The 19,394-nt window shown below is 38.3% G+C and overlaps 1 protein-coding gene across 5 annotated transcripts in view; it reads right to left on the bottom strand.

The window, feature by feature from the left end:
• Positions 1-19,394, bottom strand: part of gria4b (glutamate receptor, ionotropic, AMPA 4b) — a 107,817-nt gene that overhangs the window by 56,077 nt on the left and 32,346 nt on the right. For all 5 annotated transcript variants that reach the window (XM_026938474.3, XM_026938473.3, XM_053240393.1 and 2 more), the window contains exon 3: positions 3,613-3,852. In XM_026938474.3, the coding sequence (XP_026794275.1) occupies positions 3,613-3,852 (240 nt within the window). The remainder of the gene's footprint in view (positions 1-3,612; positions 3,853-19,394) is intronic.

Genomic DNA, 19,394 nt, shown 5'->3' on the forward strand with positions numbered 1-19,394 from the left:
CCAATTATTTATCCTGAACATCTCTGAATCTAAGTTTTGTAGCAACACATTTTATGTATAAGTATCCGTATAAACATTTAATTTCATTGTTTTAAAACATGTAAAAGTAACTGATGTTAGCTTGTGGATATATTGTATTACTAGAAGGATTGTTTTTCTAGTTAAATTAGCAAAAAAAAAAAGTCACTGTTGTAGCCAATGGAAATTTTGACAATATACAGATATTTTACAGGTACAGAACCTACAGATATTTTACAGGTAGATTATGGACTCAGATTAGTTTAAAGTTGTTCTCTATAGCAAACAAAAAAATTGCATAAATTCTCTTATGTATCATCAATTAAAAGAGGTAATACACTGTGACTGGGAGCCTCCGAATTAAAATCTTGCTTTAGACCTCCCGGGACTGGAAAGTCAGAAAAGTTATAATTGCATGAATATATGGGGTATTATGTTACTGGGGTCTTAAAAAAGAAACCCATTTTATGTAAAATATTAAGATTTTTTCCCCCCTAAATGATCTCAAATATGCAAATTTGTTCGCACAATTCACACACCTCTTTTAAAGCAATTAAGGTTAAAGTTAGAGTTACGAGCAGGGCTCCAGATGTGCCAACATTATTAACCAGAAAATCTGTGCAGAAAAAAAAGCAAAACAAAACATAATTTTACTCCAGAACCCCTAGTGTATTTTTATGCACCAAGTAATACTAAAAAAAAAAAAGAACAGCAAGACAAAAGTCCAGTGTATCTGCTTCGTAACAATATGCAACTTCTCCATTTCTTTTATTGAGCAAAGAGGTCACAGTCCTGTTGACTCACAAGACCGAGGCTTATGAATACAGAGGTCAGAGTTCACCTAGATAAAGTTAACGTAAAGCTTTTTTTTAAATGTCCTGTGTCCTTTACCCTTCAGTGAATTTGCTTTTCTGTGAGGTGAATTTTATACATGTTTGGTCTGAATGCTGTTTTAGCTAGAAAAAAGGTCTCTTCAGGTGTCTCCCATTTAGCTGCAGCAAAGGGTCACAAATCATAAATGTTACAGCTAAACCATAGATGTTGGAAGTGAAACTGGACAAAATCCAACCACACTTTTCCATGAGATCAGGTTGTGTGTTTTTTTTTAACTACCTCTAATGTATAAGGAGCAAGCGACACTTATAGAAAGATTACTGGTTTTGTGGTATCAATACAAATGATTACAGATTTGACTGAAAGTTAAATATCGTTAAAAAAAAAAAAAAAAAGGTCAAATGCATTTAATCAGATTGGCAATTAAATTAAATGGATCAGCATCTAGGCAAAAAAAAAATTCTCATAATCTTCGAGTCTTGTAATGAGTAATTGAAGTTTCTAAAATGAAATGTTAGGAGTAAAAAGTTTGACTGTTGTGTTTATTGGACATGTAATTGAGTAAGACTACAAGAAGTGATTCTGAATAATACTCAAAGTACAATTTTCCTATCATTATATTTAATGAGAATGTATTAATACATATGAACAGCAGCTCATCGGCTCTGGAGTACAGGAAACCCCGGAGATGAAAACCATTTAATACATGTATAATCCGTTTGAAATCAAATTTGGCTTCTCTAGTTTTATATTAGTTTTTTATTCCCATATGGGCAATGGTTTCCCACTGAGGACCAGCACTGGTTACTTGTCAGTCTTCTCTGATATCTGATACATCATCACACCAGCAGAACTCCAGCATAGCTGCAGCTTTCTGCACCAGATAGTTTTAAAACGCCTTCACATTCAATTTACAGCCACAGCCTTTACTTCTAATAACCAACACAGAACAGAGCACTGATTAATATCTGATAAATCTGTAGCCTGAGGCTGTGTGTGTGTGTGTGTGTGTGTGTGTGTGTGTGTGTGTGTGTGCGTGTGCGTGTGTGCTTTTGTATATTTGCCAGCCAGCCCAGCAGGGCAAAGCAACCATGTTAAGCTTTTATTTATTTGTCTGTTTTTTTCTGCAGCGATTATATATTAGATATTCAAAGCATGTCAAATAATTAGATAATTAGATGGTACCCATCTACTCTCTTATCCATGTCCCTAATACACGGGTATCATTATACTGATTCCACACTCGCCTTTTTTAGCCCACTGTATGGTTAAAGTTGGAACAGTGATGATATCATGAATGGCGCAAAACTAACTGTGTTATCTATATTTACATTAAAATGTAATCAATGGATCAATATATACTTAAGTTAAAAAGGTGTTGTGTGTGCTTCGAGGTTGAAAAAAAAAAGGAAGAAGAAGAAAAGAAATAAGTGCATGATGTTACTTGGTGCTTTGCTGGGGGAAAAAAGTGCTCTGCTGTAATGAAAAAGTATTTTGTAACACACAAAACCTGCGCTAGTGGGAAAGCAGCCTGATTCTACATTATTATTCTCCATAAGCATCCTTCTAATGCACGTTATATTAAGTCCCTGTAGTTACTGTATTCTCTGATCATCTTACTGTAACTCACACATCAGGTGCAAAATAGTTTATATGACTGTATATAATAACATAATCCCACTATGGGGTGTCACCTAGAAGAGAATTGATTCCTTTTTGTGTCTGGTTTCTCAAGGTTTGTAGCTGGTACCTAGTGATAAAAAGTGATAAAAGGAACTGACAACATTAAATGTGACTAGAAACCGATGAAATGCATGACGCAATGTTTTTTCATAAATAAAAAAATCAAAGCACTGGCAAACAGCTGTGGTATAAGAGGAATAAAATACTACAGGACGTGCTGTTATTTGAAAATACGCAACATTGGGGTGGTAAAAGGAACTGCGCTTCATGTCGGGCTGCATCACACCACCCTGTCACTGATTATTTTCCTATAACTGCACATCCTGAAATGTTTTATTCCTTACATATATACGTTGAAAAAAATGACCAGACTGTCAATTACACTAGTAAGCACTATATATTACTTGGAGCTGTCCCCTTTTTTTCTGGATTTGATCCTGTGGGTAACTGAGTTGTTTATCCAATGTAGACCTACTCAAAACACACATTCTGTGATGACAGATGAGGATAAAGTCAGATGTATCAGTAGCTCATCTGCCAGACTCTCACAGGAAGAGAGTGTGCGCTTTTAGAAACGTGTCAGAGCAGAAGCCACAGCTCTCCTCCGGGACTCCTGCCAGTGTAGCAGTCTAGCACACTGGGGGAAGAGGAAGAGAGAAGAAAAGACACTGATGGAGAGGAAAGAGAAAAGACAAGGGAGGGGGAAAGACAAGGCTCTGATTCTTCGCTGCGGAAGTGTTCGTTGGGATCTGGGAGCTCAGGATCTGGCGTATGTTCCAGAAGAAACAAAACCACAGCAGCAATTTCTTTTAGGAAAACACTAGCAGGATGGAAAAAAAAAGCCTTCACAAAAAGAGGAGTCCATCACTTCTTACAGCCACTACTGAAATCTACAACTATTAAATACCATTAAGCTCTGAACCTTCTTCACTGATTAGTAAACATATGCTCTTTTTATACTGCATCTGATCACTATGACTAAATGCTATAAACCTACTGTTGATCTGTTTAAATATATTACATATCACCTCATCGCACCAATACATGTGTGTGTGCGTGTGTGTGCTCGAGCCTCACCCCGATCAGTGTCATATAGGAAGACGAAGCGGTTCCAGTCGTAGTGGTCAAGGATGCTGAGCAGAGCTCCTCGTATAGACGGCCTCAACTGCAGCACAAACTGACTCTCGCCCTCGATGGGGAAACTGGGCGTGATGAGGGAGATGTGCAGCGCTCCGCAGAAGGACGTCAGTGTGTGCACGGAGCGCTTGTCGTATAGGCCGAAAATGGCGAATACGCCCCTCGAGTACTGCGAGCAGACTGGAAAAGAAAAAACAGAGAGAAAGAGAAAGTCAGGTACCTAAAAGTTTAATTAAACAACACACCTCAAGGGAGGAAATTCATTCATTTTGCCACTCTATAGCATTTACAAGCAAAGTAGATTAGTGTAGTGTTTGCTTGTAGAATTCATTTAGAGACTCTTCAAATATTTATAAGAGGGCCTGAGAGAGTCGTTTACCCCAATGGGTAACTTACATGAACAAGTGTATGAATTTCATCATCATGTCTCATCATCACCCCTCTGTGTATTATGCCTTTGGATATCAAAGCACTGCTTGTTCTCCACAGACCAAACTACAAAACCACAGACTTGGTTTTGTATGTATGCCTTGGGAAATCGGTCTTTTTTTAACTGAATGCCATCTCTTTATATGCACTGAATTGGTGGGGGAAAAAAAACAGAATGTCTTTAACTGCTTGCAAATAAACAAAGGTTTCAGTGAAATGCATCATGTTCTTGCATCTGACAATAACTATGCTGATAGAAAGCATCCAACTTTGATGTTTTTTCTTTCCTCCTTCCAAACTCATGGCAAAAGACGACCCCACATCTCAGAAAACTTTAAACCAAACAATGCCTTGTTCTGCTCTCCATTTCATCAAGGATATACAGACGAACACCAGGTACCTCGGTGCTCCTGCTATGCTTGACAGTCTCTGTCACAATTATACTTTGCTGAATATAGAACCAGCTGAAGTGTCTTTTGTCTAGTCGTCTTGGTAATTCTCCAAACGACACTGATTGCCGCTCACGTGCATCTGAGGATAATTGTAGATTATTATCCGCATCTTATTGTGCTTTAAATACAGGCTCACTGATAATGCATGTGCCGTGACAGTTATCTTAATGACTGCAGAGCTCACATCTGGCTGAAGGGGGGGTTGGGGTAGCAAAGGAAACACACACGCGCATGTTGAGGCAAGACAGGCAGCATTTCAGACACCTGCATGGACATTTTCCACCAACACAACCAACCATAGATATTCTCATCCTGCTCAAGTAGGACAGAACTGTCACGCTTCTTATCCAGTCTAGTGGAGTGTGTGAGTGCTGCAGCTCTCAAGCCGCCTTTTCACGCTGCAGTCATTCAATTTCACCCGATTTCCACAGTCGACGCGCTTTCGTGTGATGCTGAATTGGTTCTCTTTACTCTGCTTGTCATTCCAGAGCCTTTATACGATTACCCAACATAAAACAATTACTAAAAGAATTGTTGTCTTGCCCTCCATCCCCGTTTTCTCCCTTTCTCTATTAAATGTCCTAATTTAATTTGCTTATTTGCTTATTTCAATGTGCATCAGGATATTTACGCAAAGCACACGGCATTAACTGGAAAATCCAGCCCAATGATTCCATATCACCTGTGAATGCAATTACATAACAGTGCAGATCTCTCCAGCCCTTTATTATGGTTGCAATGGTTTTAGAGACCCAGGCATTGGCAGTCACCTCCATGCAATTCCCTAGCCTAGCTCCATCTCGTTATAGTTTTTCAGACACATCTTCTATCTTCTTTTATCTGCTGGGAGGGGGATGTATGCCGAAATGACTACTGTGAGCCCAATCCCAGGGAAGGGAAAGAGTTAGAGAGAAAGAAAGTGCTAAAGGGGACATGCTGGCTGCTTGTAGCAATCAAAGCAGCAATCACCTTAACAACACTCTCGCCAGCCACCCTCTCCCAAACGTCAGCTCAGCTATGCTCCAGGTTGGCTTGACCTTTTTAAAGGGGCCAAGATTCAGAATGGAACACAGCCCAAGGAAAGCTTCCATCTGACATTATCAAAAAAGACCCACATTTCCTGCTTGGTTTTCATGTTGACACAGAATACCAAAGTAATCAACTTGGCTTTTGGTGCATGCTCTAGAGATTGCGATTAGGATTATTCATTGATCATATACACTGATCGATTCACAGGTTGCTACTACATATCTGTGTGATTGACAGTTAGCCAGAACAATGGTCCATTTAGCCCTGGCCCTGATTGGTGATCACCCCCAAAGAGTACCCAGGAACATTCCAGTTAAATGACCTAGCAGGTCAGAGATGTTATCCTGCGCGTCACACAATCAATGTCGTTCCCTTTGTACATGCCTGTCCTGTTACAGCTAACATGTTTGACCTTGGCTCTGTTCAACAAGCCCTCTCTCGGTCCTCTTCTGAGATCCTAGTCACTCTTCAAGTTGACAGAATCTGGGGACTTGCATGTTACCAACATGTGGCAGCCAAAAAAATTCCATAGCCATCCATAACCAGGAGTCCCAACAGTACGTTACTGGCCTTGCTCTTTGGGTAAGAGAAATGACATTACTCTCTCCTCTGTCAATCAGGGCAACATTAACCAATCATGCGTGTCTGTGAGCTCATGTATGCAGAAAGAGTCAGTTTGTACTTTCCTCTGAGTGTTCAGCTGCCCTGTGACATAGCATGAGCAGGAGGTGGAAGAAATGCTGTGGCTGGCTTCATGTGTCTTTGAGGAAGCATGTGCTAGCTTCGCTCTCCCCAGTTGGTAATTGCCAAGTGATAGGTGAGAACTAGCTAATGTGTGGGATTTGGCAAGTGGCCAAAATGGGAGAAAATGGGGTAAAAACTGGGTAACATTATGTACATTACGGATTCTGATATCTACTATCACTTCGCATCATTATAAATTTTTGGTGTTGAAAAACTGGCTGCCATGATCGACTCAAAGGAATTTTTTTTTTTTTTTTTTTTTTACAAATTTGCTTTATTGCATATGTATTTAGGAGAGATTTCTTCTTACAATACAAAAAACACTGATGGAGATTATTGTCCTGAACCAACTATTCTAATTTTTGTGACTACATGCGCTATTTGACATGGAGGAAAAGCTGCTTCTATGAAGCATGATAAACAAAGCTAAGCTGTCAATGCCAACAAAAAGAACATGTCCAAGAACAGAGTGTTTCAAGCATGTATTGCAAGCATGTATGTTTGCCCATCTGCTGACAGAAAGACAGGTGCAAACAGGGGTTTCTGTTTCATCAGCCAAATGTTAATAAGGTAAGGTGTGCTGGCGTTCATTTGCATGCAGGCTCTTAGTAGTTCATGCGCGAAATTGCCAACCTCCACAAGCACAAAGAGTTGTTAAAACCTCTATAATTAACACTTCTCTTAGTAGAAAAGAGGACAGAACTAAGATTGTTTTCTGCTTTCGACCCTTTTTATATACTCCCAATTCGCTTTTGCCTGATCTGTAATATATATTGGGGGCAAAAAGATATATATATATGACCCAATCAGAGTTTCTTGCTATTGGTTTCCCATCAATGCCCTCTACTTCTCTTCTGTGGTCACTGAGCTTGATAGTCTGGTGAACGTGAGGGAAATAAGTGAGGGCTGAGCAGCTCCCTGATTCAGTGTAGACCATGAAATGCAGGAAAACAGACCCTGCTTTCCACTTCACGCATCAGTGCCGCTGAAACCTCATTCACATGCGCCTGACTTCATTTCCCACATTGCCTCTGGGAGGCTTCCCCTCTCCACCGTGCCCCTCCTCTGAGATACAATCTTAAAGATTATGACATAAAAACAGTCCGGGCAGTGCACAGGACATATGGGGTGAGAGAATGGCTTAGTTTCATAAAGCTTCAATGGGAATAATAGAGAGACTGTGCCTTCGGCTGCCTGTTAATGTGTGATGGTGAGGTGAGGTGAGGTTTTTCTTTGTTGTTCTGTCTCCCAAGGCTGCAGAGAGCTAAGATCAACCCTGCCTTTTCGGGGAAATAAACCTAAACTACACTTATGGGATAGGATGTCTTTTGATAGATGTCTGCAGGTTTCTCTACAGCCCACAGTGCACTATGTGAGGATTTTCTTAGCCGTGGCACTTTCACTGCCAGAGGTTTCAGCATTAAAAAAAGTGCTTGGTATCTTTTGAGTCTTTAAGTTATAACAAAAGTGGGCATTTCTCAATATGCAGGTGTATCTCAATTGTATAAGTTTATCCCAATTGTTGGATATTAATGGCTGGAATTTATGGCAATTATTTTGCCAGAAAAAAGGAATTAAGTAGAATATTGATGATTTGTACTATTGGTCCAGCTTTTTAAAAATCTATTTGGGAAAACAGCAATGATCTTCATATTTCTCCAGTGTCATAAGAAGTGGGATTTGTGGGTCGAGGAGAGTGCTTCAAGGCTCATTTATACATTAATTTGACACTTTATGTATTCACCAATACTGCTTAATATTTATATAATGTTATTACATAATATTACTATTATTTATTGTTATTGCAATATTACTTAATATTTATATAATGTTAACTTAATGCCACTCCAAATACATATTTGAGACTTCACTACTTCATGCATTTTTTTTTTTTTTTGGGGATTTTCTCCCCATTTCTCCCTAATTTAGTCATGGCCAATTCCTACCCATCAGGCAGCTCTCCCCTATCACATGACAGCTACCATCCAGCAACTCTCTTGGACTCCTGGCCACAAATGGCTGTGGCATCATCTGGATTAGAACTCACGATCTCCGGATGGTAGGGTAAACACTTTTCTGTTGCGCTTACTCAGTCTAATTTCGCTTGAGAATGGGGTTGAAAAATTGTAGAACAACGTGCCAGATTAATAATTTTATACTACAGGCACTGCCTTTCCATATCACATGACACACTGTCATTATCAACCACGATTTTACGAATCAAATGACAAAATTTTGGCTATATCGTCCACCCCTCATGTCTATTCTACAAAGGTTCCTTCTTCTAGACAACAGGCAGAAAGCAGAGAACCACAGAAGCATAAAACGTTGAGAGAACAAGACAGAGACAAAGAGGAGAAAGTCAATAAATCTGCCACACATCACTCTTCTTTGGCTTAGTCAGACATTCAGTGTGACTAATTCCAGCTCGCAAATGAATAAATGATCACTTTGTCAGTGGCATTTGGAAATTTTGTCATCACAGACATTAATGGTGAGAGGGGAGGTGATAAAAGTGTGTGTACAAGCGGGAGAGAGGATGAAAGAAAGACGTCAATGAAGCATAATGAGAACACCTGTACACATCAGCTCTGCCATCGCCCTTCCGACCTCCACTCCTCCATGTCTGGCTGTTAAATGTCACAATCACCTCAATCTCTTCCTCACCACTGCCAGCATTTTAAAAGACATTATGCAAAAAACATCTTTAATGCATGTGCAAACGGTGGGAGTGGGAGTGCAGCCAGCCTTGACAGTGCAGAACAAATAATCCAGGAGGCAAGAGAGAGGCGGTGATGAGATGGAAAGCTGGACTGCGGAGTGGTGAAGTGATCCCCACTACATGTAGCAAGCACTACAGTGCTCAGCACAGACAGGAAACTAAGGATGTTTTTCATGCTTGGCTCGGATACTTGAGTCCACACCCAGGTCCGATTCTGGGTTTGTTTGGAGGAGAGGCTCATAATGACAGGTTTGTTTTTATGTAAAAGAATTCCTTCTGAACCATGGATTGATTGAATTCCATACATCAATTTAATGCATGCAGGTTTCCAAAATGATAAGTGCTATGTTCATCGGTTTTTATTTTCCTTTGGTACCAGCACTCAAGCAGCGAAGAACAGCCCTTGCACACAGCGCACCGAGAGCGGAGAGCTTCTATACCGTTTGTGGCTGCTTTATAAAACACACTAGTAGTAGTCTTATGTATACTGTACAGCATACTGCAGTATATGTTATATTTTTAGCGATGCTCTAATTGAATTACATCCATTTGTTCGTGTTTTTACAGTAGATGTGCTTCTCCAGCAGTTACAGAATGATTTATGGATGGACCGCTATGGATAAGCTTGGAGATTGCACAACACTAAAATGCCCATAGATATCAGTGCCATCAGAAATGACAGTGATTGAAAAAAAAAAAAAAAAAAAAAGCTACAATGTTTTAGGTTTAAAATGTGAGTTATAGCCAGTGTGTAGCCAGTTGATCATTTATTTAGCAAGAATTAGCAACATTATCCTGTTAATTACATGGCTAATTACCCAAGAAATCATTAATTTAACCAAATATAATTAATCAAAATAAAGTTCATTACTGGTTACAAGCTACAAGAAAAATAAATGGGACTACAGCAACAAAGAGAGCTATTCTGTGTTTTTGTTATCTTGATTGGTTTGGTATTAAGGTTACATTAAAATCCATCCACATGTCCATCCATCCATCCATCCATCCAACCAGCTGTCTATCCATCCAGCTATCTAGATAAAGGTAGGTGAACCTTGAACACAAGATTTCTAAAGAAACAGTACATTTCTGACAGAAGTCCTTCATCAGCTGAGCAAGCAACATGCTTCTGAGGCTAGAGACAGGGTTACCAGCGGTTATTCAAAATGGTGGATGATAGCCGTAATAGCTGTAGACAAAACATGACATTCATTCCACAGGGTTCCACAGTTCCAAGTGTACAGATGAGCTCCTTCTCCGCACTTTTCCTCTCTTTGTGCAACAACAACTCACGATGCAAACAGAGATGTCATTAATGTTATACCCATCGCTGTGTCTCGCGATTGGACAGGAGAAATCCTTCATTCTGACGGTACGACAAAAAGATGCTCGACAAAAACTGTTTGCCAGACTCTGCCACACCCAGCTGCCCCACCAGTTACCCACCAGCTGTCTACTTTGCCAGCTAATTATCAAAGTCAGCATTAGTAGCCCATAGCAGCAGTAGCCTATTTAGTGTTTCAATGTTTTCACTACATATTTTTCAGGCCTGACAGAGGGATTAAGCTCTGTAACAAAAGCTTTAGCTCATAAAGCAATGCACCAAACAGGAAGTGTCGTTGTAAAGACATTACAAATATCATGTAAAATAAAATGCATGGAAGATTATTATATTGAAGCGATGTACATCAAGCGTATGTTTCCAAAACACATTATACACAAAAATATAACTGTTTTTATCAAAGTAATGAAATGCTTATACATCACCACATATACTGTACATGCACATTCATTTCGCATTACAAGCAAACTTGTTGGTTTAAAGGGTCAAAATATGAATTTCTTTGCAAAGTGTGTTATCTGCCATGTCCAGTATATCCCAGCATATTTAAATCTACATGTTAGCTTTATCTACCTTAATCTAGCTAACATGCTCTACATCAGCTTTGCCAGCATTAAACATATTTCAACCTTAAATGTAAAACATTTACAGTGCTATAAATAAATGCTGAAGAAGTATTGGATCTTTAGACGATTTTGTTTTTTCGTCTGAGCGTGGTCTTGAATGTAAGGCATCAAAGTAAGGACGGTCGTGTGAGAGAACAAAATAAAGTAACCCGTAACTTGGCTGGCAATCCCACCCAGCATAAAGTACTATAATACACATATAGCATAAAGGTAATTCATCATTCATTCATTCATCTTCAGTAACCATTTCATCCTGATTAGGGTCGCTGTGGATTCAAAGGGTAACCCTGGGTGCAAGGTGGGAGAATGCTCCCTGGACTGTCAGCCAATCCATCTATATGCATGTTTTTGGGAGGTGGAATGAAAAAAGAGAACCTGGAGGGAACACGGGGAGAACATGTGAAACTCCACACAGACAGTAATCAGAGCTCAGGACCCTGGAGCTCTCAGGCAAATTCAAATCTTTGTAATTTACTTCACTCAGAAAGCTACTGGTATCATGACAGTACTGGTATTGTTGACTATACTGTATGTAAATAGATTATTTTAATGCAGTAATGTTTTCTTTTTTCATTTTATTTAGTACGTGATTTCAAATTCTATCTATTACTATTCAGCACTTATTTTTATGTCAAAATTTATTATAAAAACAACAACAGATATCTCTTTAAGCCCAGGAGATTCTGTTGTTTCTGACGGACAGTATATATCGTGTTTTATACACAATGTAAAAATGTGGTAGCAATATATTTGCATAAATGTATGTCTTTACACATGCCTGTGCTTAAAGAAACATAAAGAATATGATATTGAATATGATAAATTTAAAAATCTTTGATTACCACAGTTACTGTGTTTTAGAAAGAAACTCTTCATACATATAACATTTAAGGGGATATGTCTTATGCTGTGTTGTAATAGCCTATAATCATATAAATAACAATAAATAGCACTCAGAACCTTTTCATCAAGAACATCTCTCTTAATTTCTTAGTTTCTCAGAAATTAAATCGTTTACTAGAAAATCTATAATAAAGATAATATTTATAGGGACTAAGTTGGTCACCAAAAACATTATGCATGACTGGGATTCATACCTGCAAAAAAAAAAAATATATATATATATATATATATATATATATATATATATATATATATATATATCGTTTACCATCTTAGCTTTCGTGTAGTGTTTTGTTTTTAGGTACAAAGTCCTAAGCTAAGTCCTAAGATTTTAATGCCACATTAAAACGTAGCTGTGAATCATAGAGATTAATCAGCCTGTTCAGCTATCCTTACAAGCACTGATCCGCTGATCTGCCTTCTTATTTCAATAAAGGTAAATGTGTGTGCTGTTCAGTGTCATCGCAGCCAATTCTGAAATAAGTGGATCATCAGTGCGCTGATGTTTGCCTTCATAATCAGACGATACATATTCATATTCTCTCTGAACAAGAATAAACAGAAGCGGAAGTAGCGGCATTTCCATTTCTCACTGAGTTCTTAAAAGGCACATCATTAAGCACACTACGCTGACTCGCCAGTCTGCCATCCCTTTCATCGTTTCCTTTTTTTTAAAAATCCTGACATTGTTTCCTCAGTTTATAACAAACACTCTTCTCTATGCTTCAACATCCCTAATGCTTTCCCAAACGGCAGAATGACAGGGTGTGCCTTGCAGGGAAAGACTGGCCCATTTCTCTCTCTTATACCCACACAGACAAAACACACACCCGTCTCACACACAACCTTTCTTTCATCCAGCTTTGCCCTCTATTTTTCTCTTTCTCGCCTCCCTATAGTAAGGCAAAACCTTTGCTCTAATCTCTGCTCTAGTCTTAGCCTTTCTATCGCTGGGCTTTGTCTTCCCATCTCTCCTTTTTATTCACTCCACGCCTTTTAGCTTCTTATCATCTCCTTCCATCTCTTTCTTCACGAAGCCATTTTTTTTTTTACTCTCTATCTCTTTTCTACATATTGTTCTTCTTTGCCTTTTCTGTTTGACTAGTTTCTTTGTATAACTTTCCTCTCCCTCCCCAGCTCTCTCTCTAACGTCTGAGAGAGTTACGAAAAGATGTAACCCCTTCACAAGCGTAAAAGCTTGCGTACTCTCTGCAGTTCTGTATTTGACGTTGCGTACAAGTGCTCCAGTACTGCAGGTGGCGCTATTAAATTTCTTGACAATTTATCAAACTACAGCAAGAAGATTGCTGCTTGGCAAAGTCATTTGTCTTGGAATGAATCGGTTTTGTAACCAATCACAGGGTTGGTCATGTAGCCTGTTTGTCTTGGTCACCACACGGCAAGCGAAACCTCTGCATAAGGTCCATTTCCTCCGTAATTTCATCACATTAATATTCATAAAGTAAGCTGAGGCCTTCAGTTTATATTCACCTGTCTATCCTCAGAGGTTTACAGCATCAACTATTTTATTTTTTATTATTAGTGTTGCTCTAATACTTATTAAAAGAGCCTGAGTAATTGGTCATGTTAAAATTAGTAATAGTAATAGTAAGATTGCTTCATTTTTATCATCATCCACATGGAGCTAGTATCAGACTGTCTGACAAAATGGAGTCCACTGTCCATCTGTTGCACATAAACACCTGAGAGTAAAACATGAGAATAAAATGTAGCTATGTTTCTTTATCTCTCATTTCAGACACTGGTATGTTAGTCTCATGTTTAAAAATCAGTCTTTCACTTGCTGCTAGCTACAAAAAGTGAAACACCATCAAGCTAGTGTTAGCCTGATAGTCAGACATGTTAGCTAGCAAAACAGATTCAATTGTTAGTGTGGTAGCCACAGTACTTAAAGTGAGCTTAAATGTACTTAGCTACCTTCATAATTAGCAAGTTAGCAAGTTGGCTACTGTGAACAGTGACTAATTTTCCCCTAGAACATTAGCTAGATAAGTGGCTAGCTTTTGAATGCTGTGCCAGTCTTGCCATTTACTAACAATATGTACATGGAAGATTCATATTTTTTTCCACTGAAAATCAACATGGTGCCACATTTGCGATTTCATTTGTATGAATTCTGTCGATTCATTACAATTTGTACTAATCATGAAAACATGTTTGTTGAAAACAGAGACTTTCACTAGGCTGATTTGGGGAGCATTACATATAAGCTCAGACAAAGTCTTTCTAATAAATTCTGTATACTCTATGGCCATCTTGGTGACACTTTGCAGCTATTTTCATTCATACAAGACCAGGCTCCTATTTACATAAATGGGGAGAGACCCATATATCAGGACCGGATTGACCTGATTTGAGCTTTCAAATATGGATGTGAAATAGCTGAAATAATTTTCATATTTGCATCAATTAATGCACATGTTCCTGCACAACTAATTTAACTAAGAATCTGATAGCCCAGGTGTTTTCTGGAAATGTCTTTACCAACATGGTGATTGACCCATTTTGCTGAGGGGTGGATCTTACGTAATAGCCACCATGTTGAGTGTTACACGTTGCCCTGTTCATATTTTTAAGCACTGGCCTGTCTCTGCTCATGCTGTCTCTGGCTCAGATCAGGATTTCGCACAAAGGTTAATTAGTTTGAACAAACTGCGGTTCGATATGCTAAAGTAAGTATTAAAGGCCAAGAATGTGGTAACAGGAAACTTGCACACTAAGATTTCTATCCAAATTTAATGAGTGTTAGTGATAAACAGTTTGAAAAGTTTGTCCATTTCTGGCTATTTAGCTTACTGATAGTTTAGTTATCAATATTTTATTTGTGTATATCTGCAACGTTATCTAGCAGGTAACTAGCTTTATTTAGCAGCTAACTAACTTTATCTAGCAGGTAACTAGAGCAAAATAGCTTGCTAGATGTGTTGGTCTGTTTAAAGTGAAAGATAGGAGACAGAGGAGGCATATATAAGGGTGTATGAGGATGGATGTGTGTGATGCAGATCTACAGAATTTTGATTAGCACACGTCAACACTACAGGACACAACAGGAAAGAGGAACAGTTGGATCTGTTCAAAGCTGAAGCCTGTTCTCTTAATGGAATTCCTGTTACTGGAATTTCGGCTGTCTAAAACAGCATGAAAACAATCAGCAGCGTATGCGGTAATCCAAATAACACAAACCATGGTAGGTAGTGTTAACAAAAACCACAGGACAAAGCATGTCCCCGGAGAACACAGTGCTGCTGGGCCAGAGAGAAGCAATTGTGTTATAAAACATCTCAGTAGACGAGCTCACTGCGGTGTTATCACAGAACACGACGGACATGTGAACCGGAATCAGAGGACGGCTCTCCTGATGGCCTCCTCGGAGCACCTTGGGGAGCTCTGATTAATTCCACCCACGCTTAAATTAAATCTAAAATGAGGGCGGAGGAAGCTGGTCTGTGCAGCACTGTGGCACACACACACACACACATTCTGAAGACTGAAGACTCCTATGTCTGAGGATGATGGGTTTTTGCAGCATAAGCTGTCAGATGTAGTCAAGCTCATAGATGCAAGCCCTCACAACACACACACATCATTCCTAAAGCACTGCAGAGGAAAGAAATGTCAGGGTAAGAATGCAGCATTTGTAAAGAGAATATTCTATACATTTGTTAAGCTATTACAAAAAAACACCTAAAGCATGCTTGCTGGGAAAATCACTAAAGGCTGTCCTTATAAGCACATTTTGGCATCCATCTGAAAATGTATCTGATATATTTGATATCTGATTTTTTTTTTTCTATCTGGCCACGAAACTGCTGGTGCTTGCTTTGTTATTTTACTAAAGTGTTCTTGTAAAATTACACTAATACTAAATAAATAATACTATTTAAGTTAGTAACATGCATAGAAATATCTAGGAATGTAAATGCCAGTTTGTCATTGAACATTTTGCAGGCTGCTGCATAATGACTAGCAATGCAATTAAATAACATTATTAGCTAAAGGCAAAATTCAATACACACGAAACTGAAAACTGTAACTAAAAACTGAAATAAATAATAATAATAATAATAATAATAATAATAATAATAATAATAATCGGACATATAACAATAATAATAATAATAATAATAATAATTATTATTATTATTAACATCATCATCATCTTGCTATTTTCCAACTGTTTTTCAAACAATTTGCTTTTGAAAAATTATTTGAAAAAGCATTAATTAAAATTATTTAATAATTAAAACTAAATTTAGAAAATATACAGTAATGAAAAAAATTTATATGGTCAGCTTATTAACTGATATGACATGCTTTCAGATGGTCTATTAAATCTTTAGTGGAAAAGTCCTTGGGAAAAATGAGAGAACTTAAATATTTTTCTCTTTAGACAGCCGATCATTTTTGGCAGAAAAACAAATCAAGGTAAAATATCTGTGCTTCTTTTAACTGTTTTTCCTGGTCATGAATACAAATATTCAAAATATTTAGTATTCAGAGGCAGGATTATAACAACTTTATAAATATTTTCTGTTAATGTTCAATTTTTTAAACAAGTCTTCATTCAGATCTTTGCATTTAAGTACTTATTGGGAAATGAATATGAAAAGAATGGAAAGTTAATGACTCCTCTACCGCTGCAAATCACAACAGCCCTATGAACCACCTCATATGGAAAAACAACACACTTAATACTGTTTGTCTTTACTTTTCTACACCTGTATATGGTAATGATTTATAATCCCACTATCTGGTTCACCTAGAAAAGGTTTCTTCCTTACCAGTTTTTCTTTGCCACTGTCGCCTCTGGCGTGTTCATTATGATTCTGAATCTACGTGCAGATTTCTGTAAAGCTGCTTTGTGACACTGTCTATTGTTAAAAGTGCTATACTGATAAAATTGAATTGAACTGAATTGAATAGCCACCTCAGCATATCCAAAATATTAATTATAATGAGAAACAATGGGTCTTCATCAGCAGCAGATCTGATCTCTGATCTCCTGCATTTTTTTTGTAAAAGAATCTAAATAAATAGAAGATAAATAGCATTACAAAAATGTACATGATACAGATCTAATTAGGTCAGGAGTGATTAAAAAAAAACAAACATGAATCTTCCCATTAAAATCACCATCTTTTGTTAATATTATTACCTTATAAGATCGTACCAGGTCTCTTCTCAGCTGTCTTTATTCAGCAATACCAGCAGGTGGATTAATTTTGGTTTTGTGTCCCTAATTCACATAAATCCATAGTTTTCTGTTTGATTTCACACTAATTACAGTCACGGTAATTAGCTCTGAATCCAAACAGCACAAGGCTGTGATATTTACAAAGCCAAAAAACAACAACAAAGAGGCGTAAAGCATTTCTGATGCAGGCTCTGAGCCAGGATCCATCGCTCTGTTTATAAGCCCAGGCCCATTTCTGTCAAATTCTTTTTGTATGCTTCTGCTACCGTTTTTTTAACGTTTGTGCATGGTGTGCCTCTTTTCATTGGGGTTGCTCTCTCTGGACATTTTCACGTGTGTGTGTCCAACATGTCCAACAGTCTGGCCACGTGGAGCTCTATACTTCAATGGGCTCTGTCTCACATGTGTCTATAAGAGAGGCAGTAGGGACAACATGATGACGATGGCCAGCTTTAGTTGCATGAAAAACTTCCCAGTATGGTCTCTCACACTTCCTGTGTGGATCATTATGAGCCCATTCACAGCCTGCTGCTCTTCAAACCCGTGTGATCACTCTGCACATTCACACAGCGTGATTAGTGCAGCATTTTTTTTTTTTTTTTTTTTTTTTTTTTGAGTAGATGCTGGCTCAAATGTTCATCATCATTCAGTTTACCCAACTCACACTAATAATCAACTGCCTTTGATTGGATAACTGATCTAGAAGTGATTTAGCATGAGCTGAGTTTCAGATGCTTCATCACTTCTGTGCATGTATAAATTGCTTTTCAGAGATAAATTAGAAAACAGCAATGAACACTCTGCTCAATCCTGAGGATATAATAGTACTGCTTTATAGCAATTCCTTTCATATCCCTATTCCATCTCTTCAGTGCTAGTGTGTTGCCTCTGGCTTGCTCATTAGGGATAAATTCATATATTTAAAATTTATATCCTGGATTTATATATTTCTGTAAAGCTGCTTTGTGACAATGTCCATTGTTAAAAGTGCTACACAAATAAAATTGAATGGAATTGAATTGGAGAAGGTGACAGTTCACAGAACCGCCATTTAAGAAACCATTTTGCAATAAAATGTCATAGTCTAGTAACAAGCAGTTGATGAATATAAAGATTTAATAAATATCTGGCAGTTTAAATCACATTACACATTAGCTAAAATGTCCAAGTTGAATTCAACCAAATATTTCAAGTACCCCTTGCTGCAGAACCAAAAGTCCAGGGGGTAGAGTTGGATATGATCCAGCTCCTCCCACCTGGGCGGATTCACACCAAAAGTCCAGGGGATGGAGACAACTCAGTGTGTTTCAGAGTGGAAAAGTCGGCTATTCCATGTTGTAAAGCATCTCAGGGGTTAGAGATTAGGGCAGGGGCCACTGGTGCCAATGTTCTAGCAGGGCTAAGCCACCCTGTCTTTCAAAGAAAAGAAAAACTGTATAAGGTTTCATTGTTGGCATAAATATCATCTTAGTTGTGGTTAACGAATGTTTTAAAAAAGGATTATTTGGGATTTTTGTGAAACAGAGTGCAACAGCACCCCTAGTGGTAATAGGAAAAATGGTACGAAGAATGGTATGAAACGATACTGTGGGCCAGGTGTAATGAGCCCAGCGCTGTAGCTTCATGCAGTCTATCAGGGAGAGCTGTGACAGGTGAGTACACAGAGTGATACGCCCCCTGGATTCGATCTCCGTTTTGGCTAATGCTGCATTCGACTAAAGGTCGTAACTCATAATTGCTGACCTCCGACTAGGAAAAACCAAACAAAAAGCAAAAACTTGGAATTCCTAATCGGAAACTCAGAACGGTCTCCGAGTACAGCAAGTGACATCAAAACACAGTGCATCTTACCTTAAGATCAATCAACATAAAGACATATTCACTCGTTAAATCTTTTCTAAATCTAGTCTTGAGGAACGTATACAGTACATCACTCATGACAGTTAACTGGCTAGCTTGTTGCTAACAAAAGACAAACATGGAGGCATCCATGTTTTTTCACCCACTTTGTAACTCGAATGCACGAAGGTTGAAAATGACGTCATTCTAAGCTCTGACTTCCCGCTTCCAAGGTACACTATATGGCCAAAAGTTTGTGACCATCATGTCCATATGTGCTTGTTGAACATCTCATTCCAGATTTATTACCCCCTTTGCTGTTATAATAAACTCCACTCTTCTAGGAAAGATTTCCACTAGATTTTTTTGAGCTTGTTTGTGGGGATTTGCCCATTCAGCATTGAGGCAGTGAGGCCAGGCA

The sequence above is a fragment of the Pangasianodon hypophthalmus genome, chromosome 15 (genome assembly GCF_027358585.1).
Source record: "Pangasianodon hypophthalmus isolate fPanHyp1 chromosome 15, fPanHyp1.pri, whole genome shotgun sequence".
Classification (NCBI taxonomy): Eukaryota; Metazoa; Chordata; class Actinopteri; order Siluriformes; family Pangasiidae; genus Pangasianodon; species Pangasianodon hypophthalmus.